Below are 24,072 nucleotides of genomic sequence, written 5' to 3'. Positions count from 1 at the left end.
AAAAAGGGAGAACTGAGTAACTTCTCCAAAGCGCCAAAAGGGGTAACAAGAAGTATCTCCCGCCTCTTAAAGGCCTATTTCAATTGTACAAAACCTTGTTGTATACACTCATTATTAAGGTGGATAGTAGGTTATCCTTTGAATCATGAATTACGCCTTCCGCGTTAAAAAGTCACTACTATAAAATTTCCAGAATATTTGAACCAAAGAGCGCTAAACCGGGAGACCGGAAACAGCACTTCAGCTGTTGCAGTTGTGGCGTGCAATATGAATATACCGCCGCCAATCCAAGCCATATCCACCGTACACCACATAGCACAAAGGTTAACCCTTCGGCGGTAAAAAATTGGGGTAAACATATAAAGCAATACTTAAAGAGAGGACAATTTCAAGACAACAAAGACCTTATAAAACATTTATCACGAACTTCGCAGAGCAATTGTGCGCGAAGAGGAACTTACCGGTGTTATACGTAAGATGCAATGGAAAATTTCACAGCTAGTGACATCTGGATAAAATGCCAAAAGTAAGAACCGTCTGAAAGCTCGGTGAAGCCTTCAAAACCAGCAGAAGGTACCGAGATTGCGCTAGCCGCGCATTGTTCGAGTTCTGCTTTAATTCATTTATAACCACACAGAAGCGCTTAGCAAGGCTGTATGTTCGACTCTTTTAGCAGATTTGTAGAGCTTTTAACGGCGTACAATAAGCAAGGTTTTTATTCCCGCTTGAGTCCGCTTTTAACCGCCGAATTTTCCCTGGTGGACCAATGAAATGCGAGAGCGCACAAAGAGTGGGGCAGCTCCGAATGCGCGCCTTCTTATTGGCCAGGCACTCGGGGCCGAGACTCGGTGTGCCTTACAATTGCCCCATGACAAAGCAAAAACTGACAGTTTTCCTCGAATCATACACACGTCAATTACAAATCCACGAATTAAGTCGTCTCTCGTTTGTCCATACTATACTTTTCTCGTTGTATGTTTTATAAAATTGATTCGTGAGAAGTTTTCCACATAATAAACTAGAACAGCAGAATTGTTTACACGTTATAAGAAAGCAGAAGAAAATTTACTGTGCGCTGCTTCCCTAATATCACACACTCAAGACCAAGACACATCATAAAAAAGCTATAGCTTCAACGCTGACACAATTTTTGTCAGTTTATACTTCATCTTCAAAAAAAAATTTATACAAATATAGACTCATACAGTACAGCCCATTTTTTTTTGCATAAAAATATAGGTTTACTTAAAATTATAGAAACTGCAACAAACAGAACAGAAAAAAAAAGCATACACAAACAAAAATGGCTTTCAAATCATTCATATACTCCAAAGGTTATCATCGTTCCGCCGCTCAAAAGAAAACTGCAACATCTTTTTTCGATAGCTCCTACCAGTATCTAAGGCAAAACCAAGGTTTGGTAAATTCGGATCCCGTACTTCATGCATCTCATCTACATCCTCATCCAGTCGTAGTGGCGAATGTGAACTATAACAACGTAGATGATATTTTGCATTTGCACGACCTGGATTCTTGCATAAACAGCACTGCCAACCCTCTGACCCACGAAGAATTACTTTATAACCAAAACGTTTCTCTTCGATCGCTGAAGCAACAGCAAAGTGCCAACAACGTTAATAACAGCAACACCCAACACAGGTACTATTCTACCGGTCCCACTCTGCCAACAAACCAGTATGACCCCTTGAACTTTAGTAATAGAAACTTTCAAGATCTATCATTAAAAACACCACAACAATCAGCGCAACAGCAACAATCAGTGCAACAGCAACAAAACGAGTACAGCCTTTTCAAAGATGAAAATGCTCCCGTTTGGAAAGAAGACGCAGAACCATGCTTGAATAAATCTACGTATTTGCAAACTCATGTTGACGAAATTAATCGTTGTTATGAACAAAAAAAGTATAACAAAATCAACTCTTTATATCAATCGTTGAAAAGAAATGATATCGTTCCACCATTAGAGATTTTTACGAAGGTTTTGGATTCTCTTTGCAAGAGGCCGCTGGATAACAATGATTTAGACAACAAAATGTACGAGCTATTAACGTGCTACCAAGATATGATCAACAATAGATTGAAACCCCCTGATGAAATCTATAATATTGTACTATTGTCTCTCTTCAAAGGGTCTATTTTAGCCTATCAGTTCAAAAATCCAAACGGTAATGATTTTTACAAAATCGCCATTGAATTATTCAATACAACTACCAATGATCCAAGGCAAAAAAGTGTGGTAAAGTTCCGCAATTTTTCAAAAGATGTTCTTGACTACAATCTTTTAGCGATGAACATTTATCCGGGCCATATCACCCTGTCAAAAGCCCAACAAGTCATAAAATCTTCACCAGCTTTTGTCAAGGATTCGTTTTACTTTATAGCATGCTTCTCATATGCCAAGTTAACAAATGATAAGTTTGCCATTAAAGAACTTTATGAAGATTTTAGACTATCGTTGTCATCTGGCAGTCCAAACCAAAGTTTATTTGATGACCAGTTCGAAATTTATAGCGTAATTCTTTCTAGTTTCATTGAAACCGGCGAAGTTGAACTGGCTACCAACCTTTTGGACGATCTGGTTTCCAAAATTCAAAGCTCAAATGGCCTCGCTTCTAACATTTCTTTACTATTATCGAGTTTCCTAATTTCGATGAGTAAAGTAGACTCTTCCAAGGCTTATGAAATATGGTTCAAGTTCCATGAATTGGATTGGATACCTGAGTTCTCTTACGAATTTTATTTGGTTTTCATGGCAAACAGTTTCCAGGATTGGAATTTGACTAAGAGAATTTATGACTATATCTTTCCTATGGAAAGAAATTTGTCTCCATTGAAAAAGCAAAAATTATCGGATTACTTACTATATCCAATCGGTGTTGACTCCATTACGACGTCTTTGTTAGATTACTCTTTACAATTGAAGGATAATGAAGTTATCATGAAAATTTTAGAAGAATCCATTGTCAAAAATTTTCCTTTTGATATTGGTATTTATCCATTCGTCTTCAATTATTTGAGAGAAATTCAATGTGGCGAGGACTACCTTATGAGGTTTATTGAATCGCACGCTGAGTTTATTAAGAAGAGCAACTCTATTAGCAAATTTCAATTTCTAAATATGATAGTTGATAATTTTCAATCGCAATCATTGTTAAACAAAATATCCCACGCAAAGTTTTTTAAGAACTTTGTAGAAGGTTTCAATTTAGAAAATTGCGAAATGGTCAGCTATAACGGGTTAATATCATGCATTAACAACTTTGTTCAAATTCCAAAGACAATAAAGGATTTCCCATACATTCTGGAGATCCATGCCATTTTGATAACCAAATTGTTTGATTTTGACACTTATCCAATTTTGCAAAATGGCAACAATGAGGTTCTTTTGAAGTTTAGAGACCAAATTGAACATCAGTTTAAAATGTTGGCTCAAAACTTTTGCAGATTGAATTTAGATCCAAACTTGTTAGCCGGTGTCGTATCTCAGGCTATGAAAATGGTCAACCTCGATGACACCGCTAATGGACAAGATTTACTGAACTTTTTCAATCATCCAGGTGATTGGGACAAATCTTATCCGTTATCCTTAGGTTCGTTCATCAGAAACTCTCCCAGAGGTGGCATAAGGGAATTTACTAAACTGAGCAAAGAAGGTTATTGCTTCGATTATGATACGTATAAGGAATTGATCGTCAAAAAAGCTATCAACAAAAAAGTTGTCGACAAATGCTTAGAGGCATGTCCTGATTCAATTGAACTGAAAAATATAGTGAATTTGATGATTTCTAAAATTCCTGGTAGGAACCTCACACAGTTGATAATCAATAATCCGAAATTTAGCAAAGTTTTTGTGCCAAATTTGAGGAATGATTCTATGTTGAAATTAATCAAGAATTGTGAATCTTTATCCAGTTTCATAAGAGTCTGTAATTTCCCGGAGAATTTCAAGAGTATTGCTATTCAAGCTGAAAACAAAAATGCTATCGAGCTGATTTATGAAAGGATGTTTGACGGTGGTAACTATGCTGATATTTTAAGGCACAATAACGTTGTTCCTGTTTTGAACTTGGAACTTTTATTAAAATCTTGTATCAGGTCTGGTGAATTCAAGAAATATGAAAATCTTTCTGAAAAATTCAATGACAAAATTAGTGAATCATCGAAAATTGATATTCAGTTAGAATATTTAATTAATAAGAATGATTTAAAGGAGGCGTTCACGCTGTTTGAAAAGACCCCAAGGGAACTGAGAACCCCCCATAAGACCATGGACCTTTATACATTTGCATTATTTTTGGACAGTTTCAATAGAAACATCGCGTACTATGAAAGTCCAGAAAATACATTACAATTCGCCAATATTTTATCCAGCCAAACAAGCTTCATAAATTTATTATCAACGTACAATCTGATTGCCCATTCAGATCAGCTTATGAACTTTAACACCGGTGGAATGGCGACAAAGGTCAAAAAGGAAATTCTAACCCAAATGCTAAACAATCTGTATGATTCCATCAGACTATTGTCTCCTAGCATGGAAAATGACAAATCAATGAAAGAAAAGTTGAGAGAAAAAGTGAAAAACTACTGTAGATTCAAAGCTTATTTGAAGTCACCTGAATTGGATATAGACGAACTAAAGACCTTGATTTCGGTCGAGTCTTTTTTGAACCCTTTCACTCCTTCAATGTTGTTCAATAACTTGATTGAAACTATTTATTTAAACGAACACGCTCCCTCGTTAGTCCTTCAAAACGGCTTGATCTATTCACTTCAACAAAAAGGTCTCAACAAGGTACTGGGTTATCTAGAAGAAACCTTCACTACTAATGAGAATCATGCTAGTATTGAGAAGGTCAAGGAATTCAGGTCCCTTCTAAATAAGAGCAAGCCTCTTCAAGCATGACCTTTGAAATTTCATATTTTATTTATTTCACTATTATAACATACTTTAAGTAACAAATATCATATAATAATAATAATAATAATGATAATAATAATAATAAGAGGCATTTGCTCCATTGCTTATTCCTTCAAAATTTTGACATCCAACGTGAAAAACGATAATAGTGCATTAAGGTGGCAAAATTGCCCCCGGTCTAATGAGCTAAGAGTGAATAGGTATAGCATTTCATACTTATTCCTTTCGGCTAATAGCAAGCAACCATAAGTCATCAATCACACAATCCTATAATCATGACCGACAGATATTCTTTTTCGTTGACCACTTTTTCTCCCAGCGGTAAATTGGGTCAAATTGATTACGCCCTGACAGCAGTAAAACAAGGTGTCACCTCATTGGGTATAAAAGCTACCAATGGTGTGGTAATTGCCACAGAAAAGAAGTCATCTTCACCACTGGCCATGTCAGAAACACTTTCGAAAGTATCCCTACTAACACCAGATATCGGCGCAGTATATTCCGGTATGGGTCCTGATTATAGAGTTCTAGTGGATAAATCAAGAAAGGTAGCACATACTAGTTATAAACGTATTTATGGTGAATATCCTCCCACTAAATTACTGGTTTCTGAAGTAGCTAAAATAATGCAAGAGGCCACACAATCTGGTGGTGTTAGGCCCTTTGGTGTTTCACTATTGGTTGCTGGTCACGATGAATTTAATGGATTTAGTTTATACCAAGTAGATCCTTCTGGCTCCTACTTCCCTTGGAAAGCGACTGCTATAGGAAAAGGTTCTGTGGCGGCAAAAACCTTTTTAGAGAAGAGATGGAACGATGAATTGGAACTAGAAGACGCCATTCATATTGCCTTACTAACGCTGAAGGAGTCGGTAGAGGGCGAATTCAATGGCGACACCATTGAATTGGCTATTATTGGCGATGAAAATCCTGACTTGCTAGGCTACACGGGTATTCCAACCGATAAGGGGCCTAGATTTAGGAAATTAACTTCTCAAGAAATAAATGATAGATTAGAAGCTTTATGATACTATAATCCTCCGCACAATCACCCATCTCATTCAACTTATCCAAAAGAAAGCCAATTGTGTATATATACTACATAACCTTTAAATGATTTTTTTCTAATAATTGTTCCAATATTACTATTCTACACAATGCATAATAAATAGATATAAAAAAGAGAAATGAGCCACGTATGCATTTTTTTTTTTACTATTGGTATCACAGTTATTTAAATGGTGCCTTCAGCGGATCAATGACTTGGCCTGGCTTAGTCATGATTCTCGGTTTAATGAGTTCTTGATGAGATGCTCTAGATGTCCATTCTTGGCCTATCGGCATACGTAGAGATCTTTCATATTGTTCTCTATTTTCGAATGGGAATGGTACTGCAGAAGATTGGTATTTCAAGTTTTTCTTGTTAACCTTTTCATTTATGATCACATTTTGTAGATTCTTATCCTTTCTTTTGTCTTTCTTAACAACACCTTTAACCTTTTTGATGAATTTACGCTTCTTATTTTTTGGTTTAGAACCTGCACCGGCCCATTCACCCCAACCAGGTAAAGTTGTATCAACTTCTTTATCATCTTCATCATCAATGACCCTTTTCTTTTCCTCCTGGAATTCTGCGACAACGTTGTCGCCAGCAAAGGCTTCAGCAATAACGTCTTGCTGCTTGAACATAAATTCATTGCCTCCTTGTTCGTTATCAGAACCACCATATGGATCCACTATCATTAATCTTGTGGAATCATCCGCTGTCAACAGGAGATCCTCATCGTCGTTTGATTTACATTTTTTCTTCTTTGCCTTTTGCTTTAGTTCTGCTTTGTTCATTTTGTTCATGGCCTTAACATTTTTGGAACTATCTTTATCAACAATGTTAACTTTAGAAGATTGTTTCTTACTGGTGTTTTCTTCATCACTTTCATTAGCTAACCAAGGGTTAATATTTTTTGCTTCTTCATCATGTTGAGATTTCCGACTGTCTTGGGAGGGTTCATTATCACTTGTTTCCTCTACAATTATTGCGCCTTCTCTGTTGGTCATTACATTTTTCGATTGGCTACCATTCTTGGTTTTTAATCGATTTTCCAGACTCCTTGATTCATCAAATTCATGCTCTTTTCGAGTATGGGAATTTAGTTCACTCATCTCTTTATTGGATTCCAAAGTACCCGGTGTATATATTCTTCTGCCCTTATTCAATTGAATATTCTCTCCATTCGTCTCTTCTTCATCACTTTCAAAGAGCTTAATATCATCACCATTTTCGACAGCTCTTAATTTACGTAAAGTTTCTTCGTTTGCCCCTCTCTCTCTAGCTTCAGCATTCTTCATAAAGGCCATGTTCATCACGCCAGTTTTACCCAAATTACTCTTCAATGCTTCAGAGTCTCCATTTTCCTTCTCATCTTCAACGTCACTTAACGTTTGCACACGACCATCGTTTTCGTCATCAGAATTTCTGTCTAGCATTTTTGCCTTTAAACGTTCACCCTGCCTTAGCATTTCTTCCATTTCTTCCCTGGTTTCAGCATCGTTTGTCATACCATGCTTGATCATATCTTTAGCCCACTTAGAATTAGTCTTGTGTTTCAGGGTCATTCTTTCCTTAGCCCTAGCAATATCATGATCTTCGTTGTCTTCGTCACTAGAAACAGCAGCTAGTTCTCTATTCTTCATTAATTCCTTTTTCTTGATCTTACGGTATGTCTTAGATTTTATTTTCTTTAATCTTCTAGCTTTTCTTTCTTCTCTGAACATTAACTCTCTCATCAGTCTCATTTCAGTAGTTCTCTTTCTCATTTCCTCCGATGTCATTTTCGCAGTGCTTAATTCTTCAAATCTAGAATCCTTTTCTGGGTTCACCAAGTTACTCTCTTGTAGAACTTGATCTACTTTCTCCTGTAACTCTGTTTGGGCGACTTCTTGAGTTCTAGTGAAAGCCGAGGCATGATTATGTTCGGTAGGTTTATTCAGTGGGAAGACTAAATGGTCGGCCCTTCTGTTTTGTTGAACGATATCATTCCATTTACTTATTTCTTGCTTAGATATCTCATATGCTGCCTTACGATCGTGTCTTTGTTGAATACGTTGCGGTAACGGAACCTCGTACGTTGAGGACTTGCCCTTGAGCAAGTTGGCGTTTTCGGTAACTTGCCTGTCATCAATAACGTTCATCATATCTGCCAAACTCAACTTCCCAGAAGTTCCGCTGGCTGCATTTGCAGAAGGCAGAACATACTCATTAGCCTCACCTGAACCGTACGTATCTAGTCTTTTTGGAACTTTACTTTTGGTTTCATCAATGAGTTTTGAAGTAATTGTGTTCAATTCGATATCTTCTTCATCTTCTGAAATTTCGTCAAAGGGATCTTCCTCCTCCTCATCGTCTTCAGATTCAGATTCACTTTCTTCTGAACTGCTTGATCCAGAACTGGCATCTGTATCTTGCAACTTTAATTGTAGAGAAGCGTCTTCATCATCATTACCGTTGCCTTGCGCGGTTTTGCCGTCCATGTCCCATACTTGAGACAATGGCATCAAGTCTTCTTCATCAATGGAAGTATACCCACCTTCATCCTCTTCTTCTTCGTAGTCTGCATTTTCCTTCTTCTTATCACGAATAGTTTGTGAAAATTTAGAGTTCAAAATGTCATAGTCGTCATCAGAGCCCAACGCTTCATCAGAGTCCAACTCTTCGTCTTCAAATGACTCAGAGTCAATATCATCTTCACCACTGTCAGTGCTACCTTTTGACCTTTTCAACAGGTTGACGACTGTACCATTACGACGAGCATCTTGTCTTCTGTCATTGTCGCTGTTGTCGTCGAATTCGCCATTAATCTCCCTCTCAGCAAGCTGTAAAGCATCTAGAACTCTTCTGGAACTCTTGGATCTGCTCTTAGACTTCTTTTTTGCCATATTTAACCTAGCTTATGTTGTCTTGAAACCTCTTTTGATGATATATAGTAAGATGTTATTAAATGCACTTTCTAAATTTTTTCAGCTCATCGCCATAGGAATTTGAAAAATTTTCAACGGCCCTTTCCGGAAACTACAAAGTGACGATAAATAAAAATTTACGTTGTATGTAGATAACTGTATATCAGAAGGTTGCAAATGAGATATGAAAAATCGCGGGGAAGTCAAACGACCTACGTTGTAGAAGCCTCATTTTTTTGCTGCTGTTGCTGTTTGCTCATCGCTTCATGCTGTCTAATAGCGGCCTGTCTTATTTGAGCCTCGATCGACAATGAATACTGGGTCTTTTCCTTTATAATATCTTGGATCTGTACAGATTCTTTGTTAAGCTTGTCCACTTTCTTTTGGTAAAATGAGATTGCTGCTTCGGCACTCTTCTCGACGTAATATCCTGTACCAATGTCTACCATGAATTTCTTATTGTCTACAATCTTACCTGGGATGTACAACGATGCAGATGCTGGAACCAGTAGGTTTTGCCCCTCATTTCCTGCTTGGCATACCGTTTTAATATCGTCAATACATTCTGTGAACTTGCCCTTGGCCATAGTCAATGCTTGCAAAGACTGTGTGAAGTGCTGCAATTCTTGATCGAATTGTTGTTTTACAGCATTCAGCTGCTCGGGATTCAATTTAGTTAAATCGACTAAGTTTCAAATATGCATTAACGCAAAGGTTAGTAAAGTGTCTTCACGGTAGCACCAATAACGGAGCTATTTATCTACATACTCTTTTGGGAGGACATGGCTTGATTTTTGCAGTGCTCTTTCTTGTTTGGATCATAGCAAGATTTTCATCTAAAGAGACTTTTCTATTGAAAATCGTTTGAACAAAAAAGGAAGTTGTAAGTTGCATGAGACAGCCACGCAAGACAAAGAAGAGCAGGAAAAAAATCGTTTACCCTAGAAGATGAACAACACTGATCCCACTTCATTTGAAAGTATACTGGCTGGTGTGGCCAAACTAAGAAAGGAAAAGAGCGGTACAGATAATGCTGGATCTGGATCGTTAAGTATAGAGGCACCATCTTCCCAGCAGCCAAAACTTCAGCAACAGGAACCGCAAAAGTCGAGATCTATAAGTCCAAAACGGGTCATAAACGCCTTCAATCAGCAAAAACCGAACGAATGGGCCGATTCAAAGGCCACAGATGACTATAATCGAAAGAGACCCTTCAAGAGTATTCAACCGGGAAAAACTGTACTAGTGAACACTACTCAAAAAGAAAATCCACTTCTAAACCATTTGAAGAGCACAAATTGGAGATATGTCTCTTCAACAGGAATCAGTACAATATTTTACGACTATCTTGTCCGTGGGAGAAGTGTACTATTCTTAACTCTGACGTATCACAAATTATATGTCGATTATATTTCTAGAAGAATGCAGCCCTTATCTAAAAATGAAAATAATATACTGATATTTATAGTAGACGATAGCAATTCCGAAGATACACTCAATGACATTACAAAACTATGTATGTTCAACGGATTTACTCTACTTTTAGCATTCAATTTTGAACAAGCTGCAAAATATGTTGAATATTTGAATTTATGAACAATGCCCATTCCTTTTCAATAGATCTGTTCCATGTTTATTACCATCCTTCGTCATTTTAGCGCTCTTGGCACCAAATTGAATAGCTCTCTTTGGTTCTGCTGATATTCCATCCAATTTCAAATACTGCAAGGCCACTTTTCGAAGAATTAGTTTGTTAACCTTGAAATTAATGGGAATTTCTACCGTGGAAAACTTTATAACATGTTCATCCAAAAATGGGTATCTCACCTCCACGCCATTATAAGCTATCACCTTATCATCACGATTCAGGTTGCGATCATAAATATTGTTTATTTGCCTTGTTAGCTCCTCCACAAGTTCATGAGGCGCCTTATTGGCAAATTTGTGATACCCACCGTAGAGCTCATCTGCTCCCAGTCCACTAAATAATACTATCCCGTGGCGCTGATATGGGGTTCTTTCACCATATTGTGAAGTTAGGAAACCTTTACCTCTTGACGCAAAAAAAAAGGCGATGGCAATGGATAAGTCCATTTCTGTTTGTTTAGGATACATTAAATCGATGACAGATGGCTTCCATTTTAAATATTCTTCATAAGGAACATCAACTTCAACCAGTTTGATATCAATCTCCGGATATAAATTTTGTAAAATCTTTGCACTGTTAATGGACAATTTTCTGTCAGGTGTATCACTAGGCAAAAGGCCAGTCCTGGGATTTTCGAAGGATACATTTAAAAGCTCCATAATTGGTTTCCCACATTCATAATCATTTTCTTGCAATACCTCGCACACCAACACTGCTATTGCTGAACAGTCGATTCCTCCTGAAAATAGTACTGCAATAGGAGAGTTTTCAATATGTGTGGGATGTATTGACTCTACTCTTTTTTTTACAGATTCAAGTAGCACAGAATATAAATTTTTAGACACCTTTGACAGTGACTTGAAGTCCGGATCTATTTCTGATGTCACTTCGTATGGAGGATGTGACCTCTGATTGTTATTCAACAACTTAGTTCGTGTATCGTATTCATAAACAACTCCACCTATACAATCTTGGAAGCATTCAACAGCCCCTGTTGCACTGGCGATATATAATTCGTTGTCTGAGGTGATCGAGTAGGACAAACTTCGTCTGCCGATGGGATCTCTGCCGAAATAAAATTTGGATGACTTCACGTCATATACAGTGTAAGCATATTCGCCTTCCAGTGATTGTATAACGTCAATAATGCTCATGCCCTCTTTCAAATCCTGCAACAAAGAAGCAATATATAGACTATCGTTACCCCAGTGGGATATCTCTTTATTGTATAGCTCACCGTTAAATTGTAGGTAATATCTGTCATCCACGTTAATGCTCTGCTTGGTGAAAGGCTGCCTTAAAGACAAAACAGAAGAAAACCAACTTGTTTGATGAGCTTTGGAAACTCGAAGAGAAGAGTAGTTTGGACCTCTTGCAGCTATGTACGGGATGATTTTATTGAAAATCGACGATTCATTGATACACGTGGTGTCGCCAAATTCAGTGCCCTCTGGGAATTCAATTAACTCATTCTCCAACCGGTTATTATTAGGACAATAATGCAATAGAATCCCGCACATTTTTCATAATGCCAGGTGCTCAAAGCTTACTACATCTGAAACTTTTCGATGCCTCAATATTTTTCACTTTTCTTTCTTTTTCTTTTTTTTTCGCAAATAGGCTACATCAAGCTTTCGCAGCTTCATGTAATGACACATAACCTTGAAAAGTTCTATATCCAAAGGGTTTAAGGTTCTTTTCTTCAGACGGCAAATAGCAGGAATCAATAGCAATGACAGAGGATAAAAAGAGTGAGATATTGAAGGAATTTGACCCTTTCAACCAATTGGAACCTACAAAGAATGGCAACCCGGATAAAGATGTGGTATATCAGAAGGATGATGCTGTTAAAGCAGTGGCAGGAGAAACCAACACGGACATTTCCGCCCAAGAAAGGGGAGATGAGGAGCCGTTTTATGACTTTCAACTGTTTATCAAACAGCTTCAAACCCCCGGTGCAGATCCTCTAGTTAAATATACGAAATCATTCTTACGCAACTTCTTGGCGCAAAGACTTCTATGGACGGTCAGTGAAGAAATAAAACTCATCAACGACTTTAAGACTTTCATCTACGATAAATTCACTCTATACGAGCCTTTCAAAAGTCTTGACAATTCTAAAACCAGGAATGCCAAGGAGGGTATGGAAAAGTTAATTATGGGGAAGCTATATTTCCGCTGTTTTTCACCAAGTCTTTACGAAATTTTGAAGAAGACATTAGATGATGAGCACATGAAAGATCTGAACGATGATGACACCTTGCTAGAAAAGATCAAACATTATAGATTCATAAGCCCGGTTATGTTGGATATTCCTGACACCATGCCGGATGCCAGGCTGAATAAGTTTGTCCATTTGGCAAGTACAGAGTTGGGCAAGATAAATAGGTTTAAGTCCCCAAGGGATAAGATGGTTTGCGTTTTAAATGCCAGTAAAGTGATATTTGGTTTACTGAAACATACCAAGTTGGAACAAAACGGTGCAGACAGCTTTATACCTGTACTAATATACTGCATTTTGAAGGGGCAAGTACGATACCTAGTTTCGAATGTGAACTACATCGAGAGATTTAGATCATCAGATTTCATTCGGGGTGAAGAAGAATATTACTTGAGCAGTCTCCAGGCTGCTGTTAACTTCATCATAAACTTGACCGAATCGTCTTTAACTATTGAAGATCGCAAAGGGTTTGAAGAGGAATACCAAAGAAATTTGAAACAAATAGCAGAAGAAAAAGAGGAAGAAGAGAAGAAAAAACAATTAGAGGTACCGGATGATCTGCAATCCAATGGCGCTTTACTAAAACCTTTAGATGAAGTTACCAACATTGTAATTTCCAAATTCAATGAACTGTTTTCACCAATTGGAGAACCTACACAAGAGGAGACATTGAAATCTGAACAAAGCAGCAAAGAAGAAGACGTTTCTTTGTTGATCAAGAAAATTGAAGAGAACGAACGTAGGGACACGTTGAAGACTTTACAGAATATGTTTCCTGACATGGAGCCAAGCCTGATAGAGGATGTTTGTATTGCTAAGAAATCACGTATTGGACCCTGTGTTGATGCTCTACTTTCCCTATCAGAATAATGACATCAATTACATATTTCACGTATAGAGTCGCCCACCAATATGTACTTGTAAAAATATAATAGTAAAAAAAAACTCATCGCAAGGGATATTTATGCTGACGATAGAAACCTCTAATGCTCATTAGGGCAAGCTGATTGCGAGTAGAATCGAATAATGGGTAGGTAGTTGGGAAGCGCGCATGCCTTTTCAAACACAGGAAAGAACTTAATTCAATGTTTAAAATAATCGATCCAATAATACACCCCACCTACCGAATGCCAATAACAGAATTTATACTATTACTGCCCTCCGACTTTCGGCTGCCAGTAATTTAATAGGTTATTGGATCTAAAAAATAAATGTATCATTGTTGCACCATGAGTATTTTAATCGTCGTATATAAAAAAAAAAACGCATGGGCAATTGAATTATTGCAATGACAAGTGGCTTTTTCAAGTACGGTGCAAACTTAAAAACCCATCAATAGAGTAAACGATCGATTGATGACTTGAAGAGACATATGCCATTACGTATACCCGAAATTAGGCCCACGTAAAGGCGTAGCCCCGCTAAGTATGCTATATCATTTTTTTGTTTTCTTGAGATTTTTAGGCCCTTGCTTTCTAGTCTTCGTTGCCTTTGAATCTGTAGATTGTTTAGTACTATTACGACTGGCCGCTTCCTCGTCGTCATCAGTCACCTGCTGCTCATCTTCATCTTCCTCCATCTCGTCACCCTCTTCATCCTCTCCTCTGTACCTCTTTAACGAGTTTTGATTGTCCGTCTCATTGAACTGCTTTTTGGCTTCCGTAATCAACTTATTAGTAGCTATTAATTCTTCTGCTCTCCCAAGTTTTATCGGATCATTGCGAAGAGCAAACTTGAAATCCTCCAATCGGAGCTTATTGCGCTGAGAATTTTGGGCTGTATGAAATGCATTAGTACAAACATCTACCAAATATCCAGATACCAATTCATCTAAACACTGCACGGTAGCTTGTAGTGGCTGTGGCACATCGCCGTAAGCGTAAAGCAAGGAGCTTACATCCTTGTTGAACAAATTCGTTTTTTTCAGCTTCCTTGACATATCTTATCTAAGTTACTCTCGCGTGCCCCTACCTTTTGGATTTTATGTTGCAGTTGTTGATGAACCCTCTTTGTTATCAATGACTCTTCGCCTGCGGTTTCCGCTAGAACTCAAAAAATAAGTGAAAAAAATATATATCCTGCGAAAAGCATTTCTTTTAGATTTGATACTTTCGTGGGCAATAGTTACCGATATCAGTATCTTGAAAAATTTAAGTTACAGATAATATGGGAATTACCAGCAAGAATGGTCCTAAAAAAATGGGAAGGGCAAAGACATTTACTGGGTGTTGGACGTGTAGAGGAAGAAAAGTTAAGTGTGATCTTCGGCATCCCCACTGCCAAAGATGTGAAAAGTCTAACCTGCCATGTGGCGGTTATGATATCAAACTCCGGTGGTCTAAACCTATGCAATTTGATCCGTACGGCGTCCCAATTCCACAAAACTCTCCTGCAACTACCACAAACTTATCGGGTAGTGTCGATGAACCACAATACCAGCGGCGCAACATCGATTTTGTACGGTATGATGAGGAGTACGTGTATCATGAAGATATGGATGATGAGTTAACAATGTTGCATACTCCTCCAATTGAGAAAATTAGTGACGACAAGACGTGGATCATTAAGAAATTTGGAGTCTTTAAGGGAACAAATAAGATCGACAAGCGGTACGCTCCAAGGAAAAAGCGCAATAGAAAAAGAGTTACCAAAAATTTGGAGAGCTCAGGTTCAGTTTCGTTATCCTCGTCACCATCTTCGACTTTGTCCTTTCCGATTAGACACATTGAGGACAAGTTGAGGAATAGAGGACATGTCAAGACGGGTATTTCTTCCGCTAGTAATGCGGTACCACCAACACCAAATCTTTTAGATTACGACTGGAACAATCTGAATATAACAGGGTACGAGTGGATCTCGAGTGAGCTCAGAGATGATGCATTATTGTCTGCGGTGACCCTTCAGGGACATCATTTGGGGCACTTGCAACCACAGGAAATCTCGTTTGAGGAGAATTCCAATATTGTGAGCGGGGAAGAGCAGATAAATTCCAAAGAACATGGACGTACCATTGAGGCAGATAGTCAAGATTCATCAACTTTACCTAGTAAAGGAACCAGTGCGAACGACAAACTCTACCATCAAAACCTGAAGTTGCTATTCCAGAAAAACTCTTCAAACAGCGAGGAACCGGACCCTCAAACATTGATAGATGATATATTCGTCAATATTGAACCAAGATCTCTGCCTGCATCCGATCTGAATAAAATAGCTCTGGCTCCCCCAAATGACGAATCACGCATGCCCAAGTCCATGTTAGAACTCACATCCTATTCTAGTGACCTACCGTCCGAATTGATAGATATTATACCCAAAACAGACCTCACAGTGCACGGTTTAGCGAGATTCCTTCTAAATCATTATTTTAATAATGTTGCAGATAAAATGACAGTCGTCGTGCTCGAGAAGAACCCATGGAAAACCTTATACTTCCCCAGGGCCCTGATGGCGTTAGGTGATTTAGCGGGTTTGGGGCAATCCTCCAACTCGAGAAATGCGTTGTTGAACGCTCTTCTTGCAGTCTCTTGTTTTCACTTGCAAAGCAAGTACCCGAGGAATTATAAACTGCAAAAGTACTTTCTAGGCCTGGGTATCGAATTAAGAAACCAGGCTTCAAACTTTCTAAGATTATGTTTGAACACAAAGTCAAGTATACCTGAGAAGTATAAAGATGTTCTAACTGCAATTTTATCTATGAACTCTATTGATGTTGTATGGGGGACAATGGCAGATTGCCAGGATCACTTAGCCCTTTGTGAAGACTTTGTTGAGTCAAGAATGAAACTAAGACCTAATATTTCTGAAAAGGCAAAAACTTTACATCGGATTTTCTCATTTCTCAAATTAATACAAGATAGTACTGCATTAGATAAAGTCAGGGCTAAGGAAATTGTTATTTTACCAAGTGAAGAAGATGATAATTATAAACCATTGGATATGTCAAATGCAGCTACTGCTAATAGTGAGTCAAGGGTTGATGTTATGGAGGAAGGTTTATTCAGAGAGGCCCTCAATGAAAGTGACGGCAAAATACATATTGAATTCGTCAAGGAGCCCATTACAAACATATCTGCTGACTCTACTCCGTCTTCTAACACTCCCCCCATTTTCACCAACATAGCGACAGAAAGTTATTATAACAAATCTGATATTTCTAAGCTGGTATCGAAGACTGATGAAAACATAATTGGCACAGATTCGCTTTATGGATTGCCTAACTCATTAATATTACTATTTTCAGATTGTGTTCGGATAGTGAGACATAATGAATATTATAATTTGATTTACTTACCTGTACCGAGAAAATTCAATGAACTTTCATTAAATTTCGAAAAAAGATTATTAAAATGGAAATCGGAGTGGAATTTTCATCAAGAAAGTTCAGAGGGGAAAAGCTTCATAAATCCTACCGCTGAAGCGCTATATCACCATACAATGAGCTTTTATTTCAGTCTAATTATTTATTATTTTACAATGGCAAGAAGTTTAAACTGCCAATTCCTACAAAACTACGTGGCCAAAGTATTAGATCATTTAAATGCCATGGAAGAATTAGTGAATCAAAAGAAGGTAAAAATTGTCCCTTTAATTTGGCAAGGTTTTATGGCAGGATGTGCTTGCACAGATGAAAACAAACAGCAAGAATTCAGGAGATGGGCGGCAAAATTAGCAGAAAGTGGGGTGGGTTCCTATTGGGGAGCCAGGCAAGTGATGTTAGAAGTGTGGAGACGACGGAAAGAGGATGAACCGGGCGATAATTGGTATTCTATCTATAAGGATTGGGAAATGAACTTAATGCTATCATAACCATGATATCTTAAAAATTTTATGAGTAGTCGCGCCCAGTAGCTGGAAGAACTGTATCTTAGAATAATTCTTCAAAAACATATACATATACATATACTACAAAGCAAAATCATGTAATCGCCTTGATTCCCTTTCTAATTACTTTCTAGTAGCTAAGGAAAAAAACCAATATAAAAAAAGACATTACGAAGCAAAAAAATGGATAATATCCGTCCATGTACATGGCGCATAAGATGCTGCCATGACGCGAATAAAAGAATTTTATAATTCGTTCGTTAAAGATAAAAAAAGTTTATAAATTGATTTATAACAAGAAGTTGAAAATAAAAATTCATACAAAGAAAATTAAAATTTAGAAACTGTAAAAATTAACCTTCAATGATTCTTGAAATGATCGTGAAAAGTTCGTTTAGCCCATTTACATGTTCTTTGGCATAGGTAGAAGTAGCATCACCATAAACAATAGCGTGACCGACTTTCACTTGCCCTTCACTGGCTTCATCGTTAACCAACTTGAACAATGGTTCTAGCACTGGAGACGATGAACCGGAGATACATGCGAAATCAATATGGTTCATCGACACAGTGGGGGAAGCTGGAGGTTGTTGCTCTTGATCTGAAGGATTCTGCTGAGATGGTGTCTGAATATTAGTGATTTGGCCGGAACTAGTATCCAGTGGATCCGAAGCAGAATTGTAAAATCTGAAAAGGAATTGTGCTGCAGATAAGGAAAGTCCAACTTGTTGTACGGTAACAACGTTTTTATAAACATAGGCGTGAATACCCCTGTGATCAAAAACAGTATTGATATGGGTAATGGCATCACCAATGACGCTAGCTACACGATCTTGGTCTTCTGCATTTTCGGTGTGGAACTTGATCATAGATTCATTTATCTTGTAGTACGAGCCAGGCAATCTTTCCACTTTGTCCTCGAGGATCTTGGCCACATCGTTACGCCAATCGACTTGATCAACAATATTGTACCATACACTGTTTAGACTGACATAGGCACCATTTTCGGCAATCAACCCAATGTTTTGCACACGACTGTAAAGATTTTCCAAAATTGGCTTTGGAAATGAGTTCATGATGTAAACGATATTGCCATTTGAAGTCATGTCATTCAGTATGGAAATCATCCTTGATGTAGGAGGTTCAGCAATGTTGAAAACAAACATACGCTTCCTGGATGACTGGTAATCTTCCAACAAGGTTTTCGTGTTCAATTTGAAAATCTTAGAACCCTCTTGATTGAATTGCCACGAAATGTGAATATCTTGCAAGGAAGTTTTGATCCAGTTTGTAGAGTCGTTGTTGATAATATCCTTCATTAACTTCTTCCATTGTGGTCTTCTCTTATCAAATGGCATCTCCAAACCCTTGAGAATGGATTGTGCGAAATTCTTGGTATCCCATGGGTTAATTATTATAGCGCCATCGTTCAATAGGGATGCACTACCAGTGAATTCAGATAACAATAAAGGAGCGTTTTTGTCCTCAGAACAAACGATAAATTCGTGACATGTCAAATTCATACCTTCCCTCAAAGAGCTGACTACGAACAGATCCGCCTCTGAACTCAGGGCTAGATATTGAGAGAAGTCCAGATCTTGATGCAAGAACACAACAGGTTGAGAAATGCTAATGTTGGTGGATAAGGAGTTAATTCTATCCACAACAAGCATGATCTGGCGTTCGAGTTCTACATCTTTACTGCTTCCAATACAGATTTGAATTAAAGTCGATTTTTCCACATATTCTGGATTTTCGACCAGAAATTTTTCATAGGCCAACAATTTCTTGTGAATACCCCTAATTCTGTCGAATTGATCACGACACACAATTAGTTTTTTCCCCTGCCATCTTTCGCGAATCAGCTGACGCCATTGCGTGACACTTCCATCCTTCAGTTGCGATTGCAAATCAAAGGCGTCTATGCCAACTGGAGTAAATCTTACAGAAACGACTCTGCCATTATACTTTAGCTCTTCGTCATGCACCACGTCCGCCATTAGCAGACGGTTAGACGTCTGCAAGAAATGTCTTGCATACTCTCTCGTCTGAAAGCCGACAAAATCAGCACCGGTCAAACCTTCCAAGATCTTCTCACGTTGAGCCAGACACCTAAATACTTCACTACTGGGGAACGAGACGTGTAAGGTGAATCCTACCTTGGCAAAAGGCAAGACATTTCTCACCATCTGCGGAACCAGCATTAAATGGTAATCATGGATCCAGATGGTGTCGCCTTTCTTATAAATCTTAACGATCGCGTCCGCAAACTTTTGGTTTAAGTTTCTATAAAACTTCCAAGAGTGATCTTCAAAGGCTTTGGAGTTCGGATTGTCTGGAATTTGGTAATGTAGAGTGGGCCACAAGATTTGTTTACAGTAGTTCTTGTACGCAGCTTTGAAGGTGACGTCGTCCGTAAGGACAGGGTAGGAGTCGTACTCGTCTTTCAAAGAGTCAGAGATGTTTGCAAGGATATTATCTGGGATCTCATCAGTTGGAATGCCCACGGTGCCGACCCACTTGACGTGACGGTGTGGAATGATATTCTCCAAGACTGCAGTGTTTATGGCGTTCTTCATGGCACCATTACCTTTGATGGAAGGAACGATCGACCAAGGCAGGCGGCTGAATAGCTCCTGAGACGACCTTAACAGCGCGTACTTCTTAAGTTTAGATTTATTGGAATAGCCGCCGAACTTTGGAACCTTGTAATCCTGCTTCGCGTCATCCATTTCCAGGTCCGAGACATACTCCTCATCAGGGGCGGTATTTAGATCCTCCGGGTCGGATTCATTATGCTGGGAAGACGTCTCACTCGACGAAATATCTGCTAGCTCCGAGTATTTTAAGTTGGAAGGTTGTTTGGCCAATAAGGGGCGCTGCTTTGCGGCAGAGGCGGTCAAATGTGGCGTAATCCTCTTAATCGAAGGTGGCGCAGAAGACCCAGAAGATCCAGGAGGGGCCGGAGCTTGTTTGGTCCTATTTACCAGAGAAGTAGCCGCCGAGGTAGGCCTGTTGCCCGCCCTTGATTTTGGGGTGACAATGTGGTTGTTGGATCCTTCGAGGCTAGTCTGTGAGGTGTTGTTTAATAGTGAGTGCACTAACAACGACTTGTTCACGTTCTTTAGTAAGTTTGCTGTGGGGTCCTGCTGCTGCTGTTGGATTGGAGAAGCGATTCTCGAACCGGAGTCATGCTCATGCTGGATTGGCGATGCAATGCGATCCGTGGGAATGTTAGAAGAAGGGGAGAAGAATCGTTCCACGGAAGCTTTGTTGCGGGGTTTAAGCATTGTCTTACTCGTGGGCGTATGTGAAGTAGTTGCATTCGCAGTCAAGTTTTCCATGAATACGTCTGAAGAGACAAGATCATCTAGAGTAGCGGTGTTTGTCGTAGACGAGGCACGGTTGAAGGTACTAGGTGACCTGGTGGCACTCCTTGAGATTGCTGGTGGCACTCCTTGCTCTGGTGCTGGCGCGACCAATGATTCCTGTGAGATGTTGTTGGAAAGCGTACGGTGTTGCTGTTGGTCATTTGCCATGGCCTGGATGTTCACGAGAGATGAATCCACTTGCGAGTTCTCGGGCAGAGAGGTGTCAAGTTCGAATTGCGGTTGGTAGGGCAAAAACAAAGATGCCACGATGAGAGCCATTGTTGATCTTGTGTTACTATTGTATTCTTACTTTATTTTGTCTTTAATTGACGGGTGGGTAGATGTGCAGTGACACGGTAGATCCTAATATTTATAGTTGCATTAGTATTTATATTTAAGCTTGGCTAGACGGGGGCCCCAGGGTGAGAGTGCTAGCCCCTTGGTCTTACCCCCTTCCCTTCCCTAGGTAGCTGGCACCATAGCCGCTGCCCGAACCCCCGCCCCTTCCTGTCTCCCTTCAGTTAGCGCGCCAGGCCCGCCAGCCGGACTTAGACACTTTCGAGCAAACGAACCAAATACGCCATACCAAAATGCAGGGGAGGAGGGTGACCCGCTTTTCTCGAAATTTCTATCTAGCTTTCTGTTTCACCCCTTTTGCTCTGAACGCGATTTTTTAGCGAAGCGAGAAGAGCAAAAATTTCGTAATGCGTTACTATAATGGTGCCCGCTTTAAAACAATAACTCGGGACACATTCCCACATTCTCACACATACACGTAGACACGCACACGCAGACACGCACACGAGACACGGCTACTCACTCGCACACGCAAGCAAAAATGGATAGATCGACTATAGTGTTCCTACTAACGATGGTGTGCTTGTTTGTTTACACCGTAAAGCGCAAGAGCGCTAAGCAAGTACCCTTGCGAACCGTGCAGGATGCCAAACCGGCGCCCACGGCCGCCACCAATAATCCATCTCCGGAACCAGTACCATCAACTTCAGAAAAACGCGTCGCTCAGTTAAACAGACATAGTGTTCACCGAAAGAGAGCCGTTAATGACGACATGGTTGAAATCGTGATGATGATGGCGCCGCATGTGCCTCAGGAGAAAGTGGTGCAAGATCTCAGGAACACAGGGTCCATCGAGCGCACTATGGAAAACATCTTCGCTGGCAAACTAGATTAGGCAATTTTTACGTACCGCACTACATACATGAATAAAAAAATCACAAATCGACTGGCGTAGGCTGAATGCGCCTCTTTTTATTATCGTTGCTATTGCAGGGGACCTTCTTCACAGGCAGCATGTTTACGATTCCACCTGACTCGCGCTGATTCTTGGCGGCTGCCGGACTGTCGTTAGTCTCCAGTTGCTCTGCACGCAACGCTGGCGGCTCTATCCTTGAACCAAATTGCGTCTCGGTGTCGATCGATACATAAGAACAGAAGCCGTCTGTTGACGAGATTAATAGGGTGGAGCCATCCCCAGACCATGCCAAATCAGTTATGGGCGAGTAGTGTATGTTCCCCACCACGCATAACGGCTCCAATACATCCGTGTCGTACACGAGTACTTCATTAGTTGTTGCTATGGCGAATACAAGCTTATAGGGCAGCTTAAGCACGCTCTGTTGGCTTGTCTCGTAGAATACTGGTGAGAAGGCCGCCATCAGCGCTGGTTTCTTCAAAGATGGGATCCTGATCGCGGGCCTGTTTTTAACGCCGCCAGCGCCGTTCAGTATCCCGGATCTAGTATACACATATACGCAGTTTGCGACTTCATCGCCGCCCACCTTGTACACGCCACTGGGCACTACGACCAAGCCGCCGCAAGGTGATATGCTGCATCGCCTAAAAAATGAAGGTAGCGTCTCATTATGAAACAGGTAATTTGTCCTCAGCACATCGCCTGTCGAAGGCATCTCCGCCTTGACAATCTTGCTTCTAAGCTTCAACCCTGTGACCATTCCTGCAGGTGAAAGAATGACTTCATACACGTGCAGAGACCGGTCTGCAGACTGCGAGAGGATAAACTGATTTAATGGGTCCCAAGCCACACCTTGGACATAGTGGCCATGATCCGACTGGGCGCATACCAACATTCCAGCTCCGACGTCAAACAGTCGTATCGAATTGTCCATACATCCCACCACTATGTTCCTGTTATCGGGCGACCATGCTAGATCGTAAATCTCTGCCGCCGCAGTAGCACCGCTACCGCCACGCAGCCTCTTCCACACAACCCATTTCTCCTTGTTCTCATCTGCTTCACCAGCCTCTGTATCCATTCCAAAGGGTCTGATCACAGAATCTTGCTGTGTATTTGGATCTTCTTGCTTCCACAGCAGTACTTGGCCGTCGTCGCCCGCAGACGCCAGCACGTCACCGTGCGAGTTGAACCGGATCACGTTAATGGCCTGCTCGTGATGCGTCAGCGATCCAAGAAAGTCCATGCTCTCAATCTTACGCACCCCTCCGCACTTCTCGTCTTCATCCCGGTTCAACTTCCATATCCGAACCTTGTTATCACCACCAGCGGTGAACAGTTTCTCGTTCGAACTGCTCTTCTGGAACGTGAGTGAGTAAACCGGCTGTGAGTCATGCCAGTATATTTGTAAATGTGAGGCTTCCATCGTCTTGGCCTTTTATTCTAAGTCTGTTTGCCATCTTCTGTCAAGTCCTTGCACGTACCATTGCGCTATAATAATAGCCCATCAGTGGATGAGTTAACTAGCGTGTTCGCCGGGCAACCCACGCAGAGGTGTCCTTTTCTCTCCTTTTCATTTTCTTTTTTTTTTCAGTTTTTCATTTACTAAACTTCCTTTTTCACCTCGCCGCCTAGTATAAAAACCTGCAGTTTTATACTTTTCAGTATTGGTTTTCTACCACATCGATTTTATTTACCTCACAAAGCATGGCAAAGGCCCCACGCAAGTATGTGCAGCACAGACAGGTGTCCTCCGCATACACTTGCTCAGAAAGGGTGGCTATTAGCACATATGTCAAATTCCTAATTAACGTTTAATTTTTATACCCATCGTTTCTTAGAGCCGTAATTGTGCTGATATCAAAACCAGGGAAGAACCTACCATATAGAAGTGCTAAATGC

General features: G+C 39.9%; 11 protein-coding genes across 11 annotated transcripts; 5 read left to right on the top strand and 6 right to left on the bottom strand.

Moving 5' to 3' along the window:
- Positions 1–1,303: 1,303 nt before the first annotated feature.
- Positions 1,304–4,927, top strand: RPM2 (ribonuclease P; the record flags this gene model as incomplete). The annotated part of the gene is made up of 1 exon (XM_033912338.1): positions 1,304–4,927. The coding sequence occupies one exon, from the start codon at positions 1,304–1,306 to the stop codon at positions 4,925–4,927; it is 3,624 nt and encodes a 1,207-aa protein (XP_033768229.1).
- Positions 4,928–5,217: 290 nt separating this feature from the next.
- Positions 5,218–5,970, top strand: PRE8 (proteasome core particle subunit alpha 2; the record flags this gene model as incomplete). Its single annotated transcript, XM_033912337.1, has 1 exon — positions 5,218–5,970. One exon carries the CDS (start codon positions 5,218–5,220, stop codon positions 5,968–5,970), a length of 753 nt encoding a protein of 250 aa, XP_033768228.1.
- A 202-nt stretch (positions 5,971–6,172) lies between these two features.
- On the bottom strand, positions 6,173–8,875 carry UTP14 (Utp14p; the record flags this gene model as incomplete). Its single annotated transcript, XM_033912336.1, has 1 exon — positions 6,173–8,875. One exon carries the CDS (start codon positions 8,873–8,875, stop codon positions 6,173–6,175), a length of 2,703 nt encoding a protein of 900 aa, XP_033768227.1.
- Positions 8,876–9,108: 233 nt separating this feature from the next.
- GIM5 (Gim5p) lies at positions 9,109–9,680 on the bottom strand (the record flags this gene model as incomplete). Its single annotated transcript, XM_033912335.1, has 2 exons — positions 9,109–9,581; positions 9,665–9,680. The coding sequence occupies 2 exons, from the start codon at positions 9,678–9,680 to the stop codon at positions 9,109–9,111; spliced, it is 489 nt and encodes a 162-aa protein (XP_033768226.1).
- Positions 9,681–10,486: 806 nt separating this feature from the next.
- SPAR_M00380 (putative asparagine synthase) lies at positions 10,487–12,064 on the bottom strand (the record flags this gene model as incomplete). The annotated part of the gene is made up of 1 exon (XM_033912334.1): positions 10,487–12,064. The coding sequence occupies one exon, from the start codon at positions 12,062–12,064 to the stop codon at positions 10,487–10,489; it is 1,578 nt and encodes a 525-aa protein (XP_033768225.1).
- Positions 12,065–12,276: 212 nt separating this feature from the next.
- Positions 12,277–13,635, top strand: VPS9 (guanine nucleotide exchange factor VPS9; the record flags this gene model as incomplete). The annotated part of the gene is made up of 1 exon (XM_033912333.1): positions 12,277–13,635. The coding sequence occupies one exon, from the start codon at positions 12,277–12,279 to the stop codon at positions 13,633–13,635; it is 1,359 nt and encodes a 452-aa protein (XP_033768224.1).
- Positions 13,636–14,200: 565 nt separating this feature from the next.
- On the bottom strand, positions 14,201–14,704 carry TAF13 (Taf13p; the record flags this gene model as incomplete). The annotated part of the gene is made up of 1 exon (XM_033912332.1): positions 14,201–14,704. The coding sequence occupies one exon, from the start codon at positions 14,702–14,704 to the stop codon at positions 14,201–14,203; it is 504 nt and encodes a 167-aa protein (XP_033768223.1).
- Positions 14,705–14,931: 227 nt separating this feature from the next.
- On the top strand, positions 14,932–17,571 carry ARG81 (Arg81p; the record flags this gene model as incomplete). The annotated part of the gene is made up of 1 exon (XM_033912331.1): positions 14,932–17,571. The coding sequence occupies one exon, from the start codon at positions 14,932–14,934 to the stop codon at positions 17,569–17,571; it is 2,640 nt and encodes an 879-aa protein (XP_033768222.1).
- A 368-nt stretch (positions 17,572–17,939) lies between these two features.
- On the bottom strand, positions 17,940–21,236 carry TSL1 (trehalose 6-phosphate synthase/phosphatase complex subunit; the record flags this gene model as incomplete). Its single annotated transcript, XM_033912330.1, has 1 exon — positions 17,940–21,236. One exon carries the CDS (start codon positions 21,234–21,236, stop codon positions 17,940–17,942), a length of 3,297 nt encoding a protein of 1,098 aa, XP_033768221.1.
- Positions 21,237–21,795: 559 nt separating this feature from the next.
- On the top strand, positions 21,796–22,149 carry CUE4 (Cue4p; the record flags this gene model as incomplete). Its single annotated transcript, XM_033912329.1, has 1 exon — positions 21,796–22,149. One exon carries the CDS (start codon positions 21,796–21,798, stop codon positions 22,147–22,149), a length of 354 nt encoding a protein of 117 aa, XP_033768220.1.
- Positions 22,150–22,189: 40 nt separating this feature from the next.
- On the bottom strand, positions 22,190–23,596 carry CAC2 (Cac2p; the record flags this gene model as incomplete). Its single annotated transcript, XM_033912328.1, has 1 exon — positions 22,190–23,596. The coding sequence occupies one exon, from the start codon at positions 23,594–23,596 to the stop codon at positions 22,190–22,192; it is 1,407 nt and encodes a 468-aa protein (XP_033768219.1).
- Positions 23,597–24,072: the final 476 nt, after the last annotated feature.

Source organism: Saccharomyces paradoxus, chromosome XIII, assembly GCF_002079055.1.
Source record: "Saccharomyces paradoxus chromosome XIII, complete sequence".
Classification (NCBI taxonomy): domain Eukaryota; kingdom Fungi; phylum Ascomycota; class Saccharomycetes; order Saccharomycetales; family Saccharomycetaceae; genus Saccharomyces; species Saccharomyces paradoxus.
Note: the sequence above shows the minus strand (reverse complement) of the source record. Positions and strands in the feature narration are given on the sequence as shown.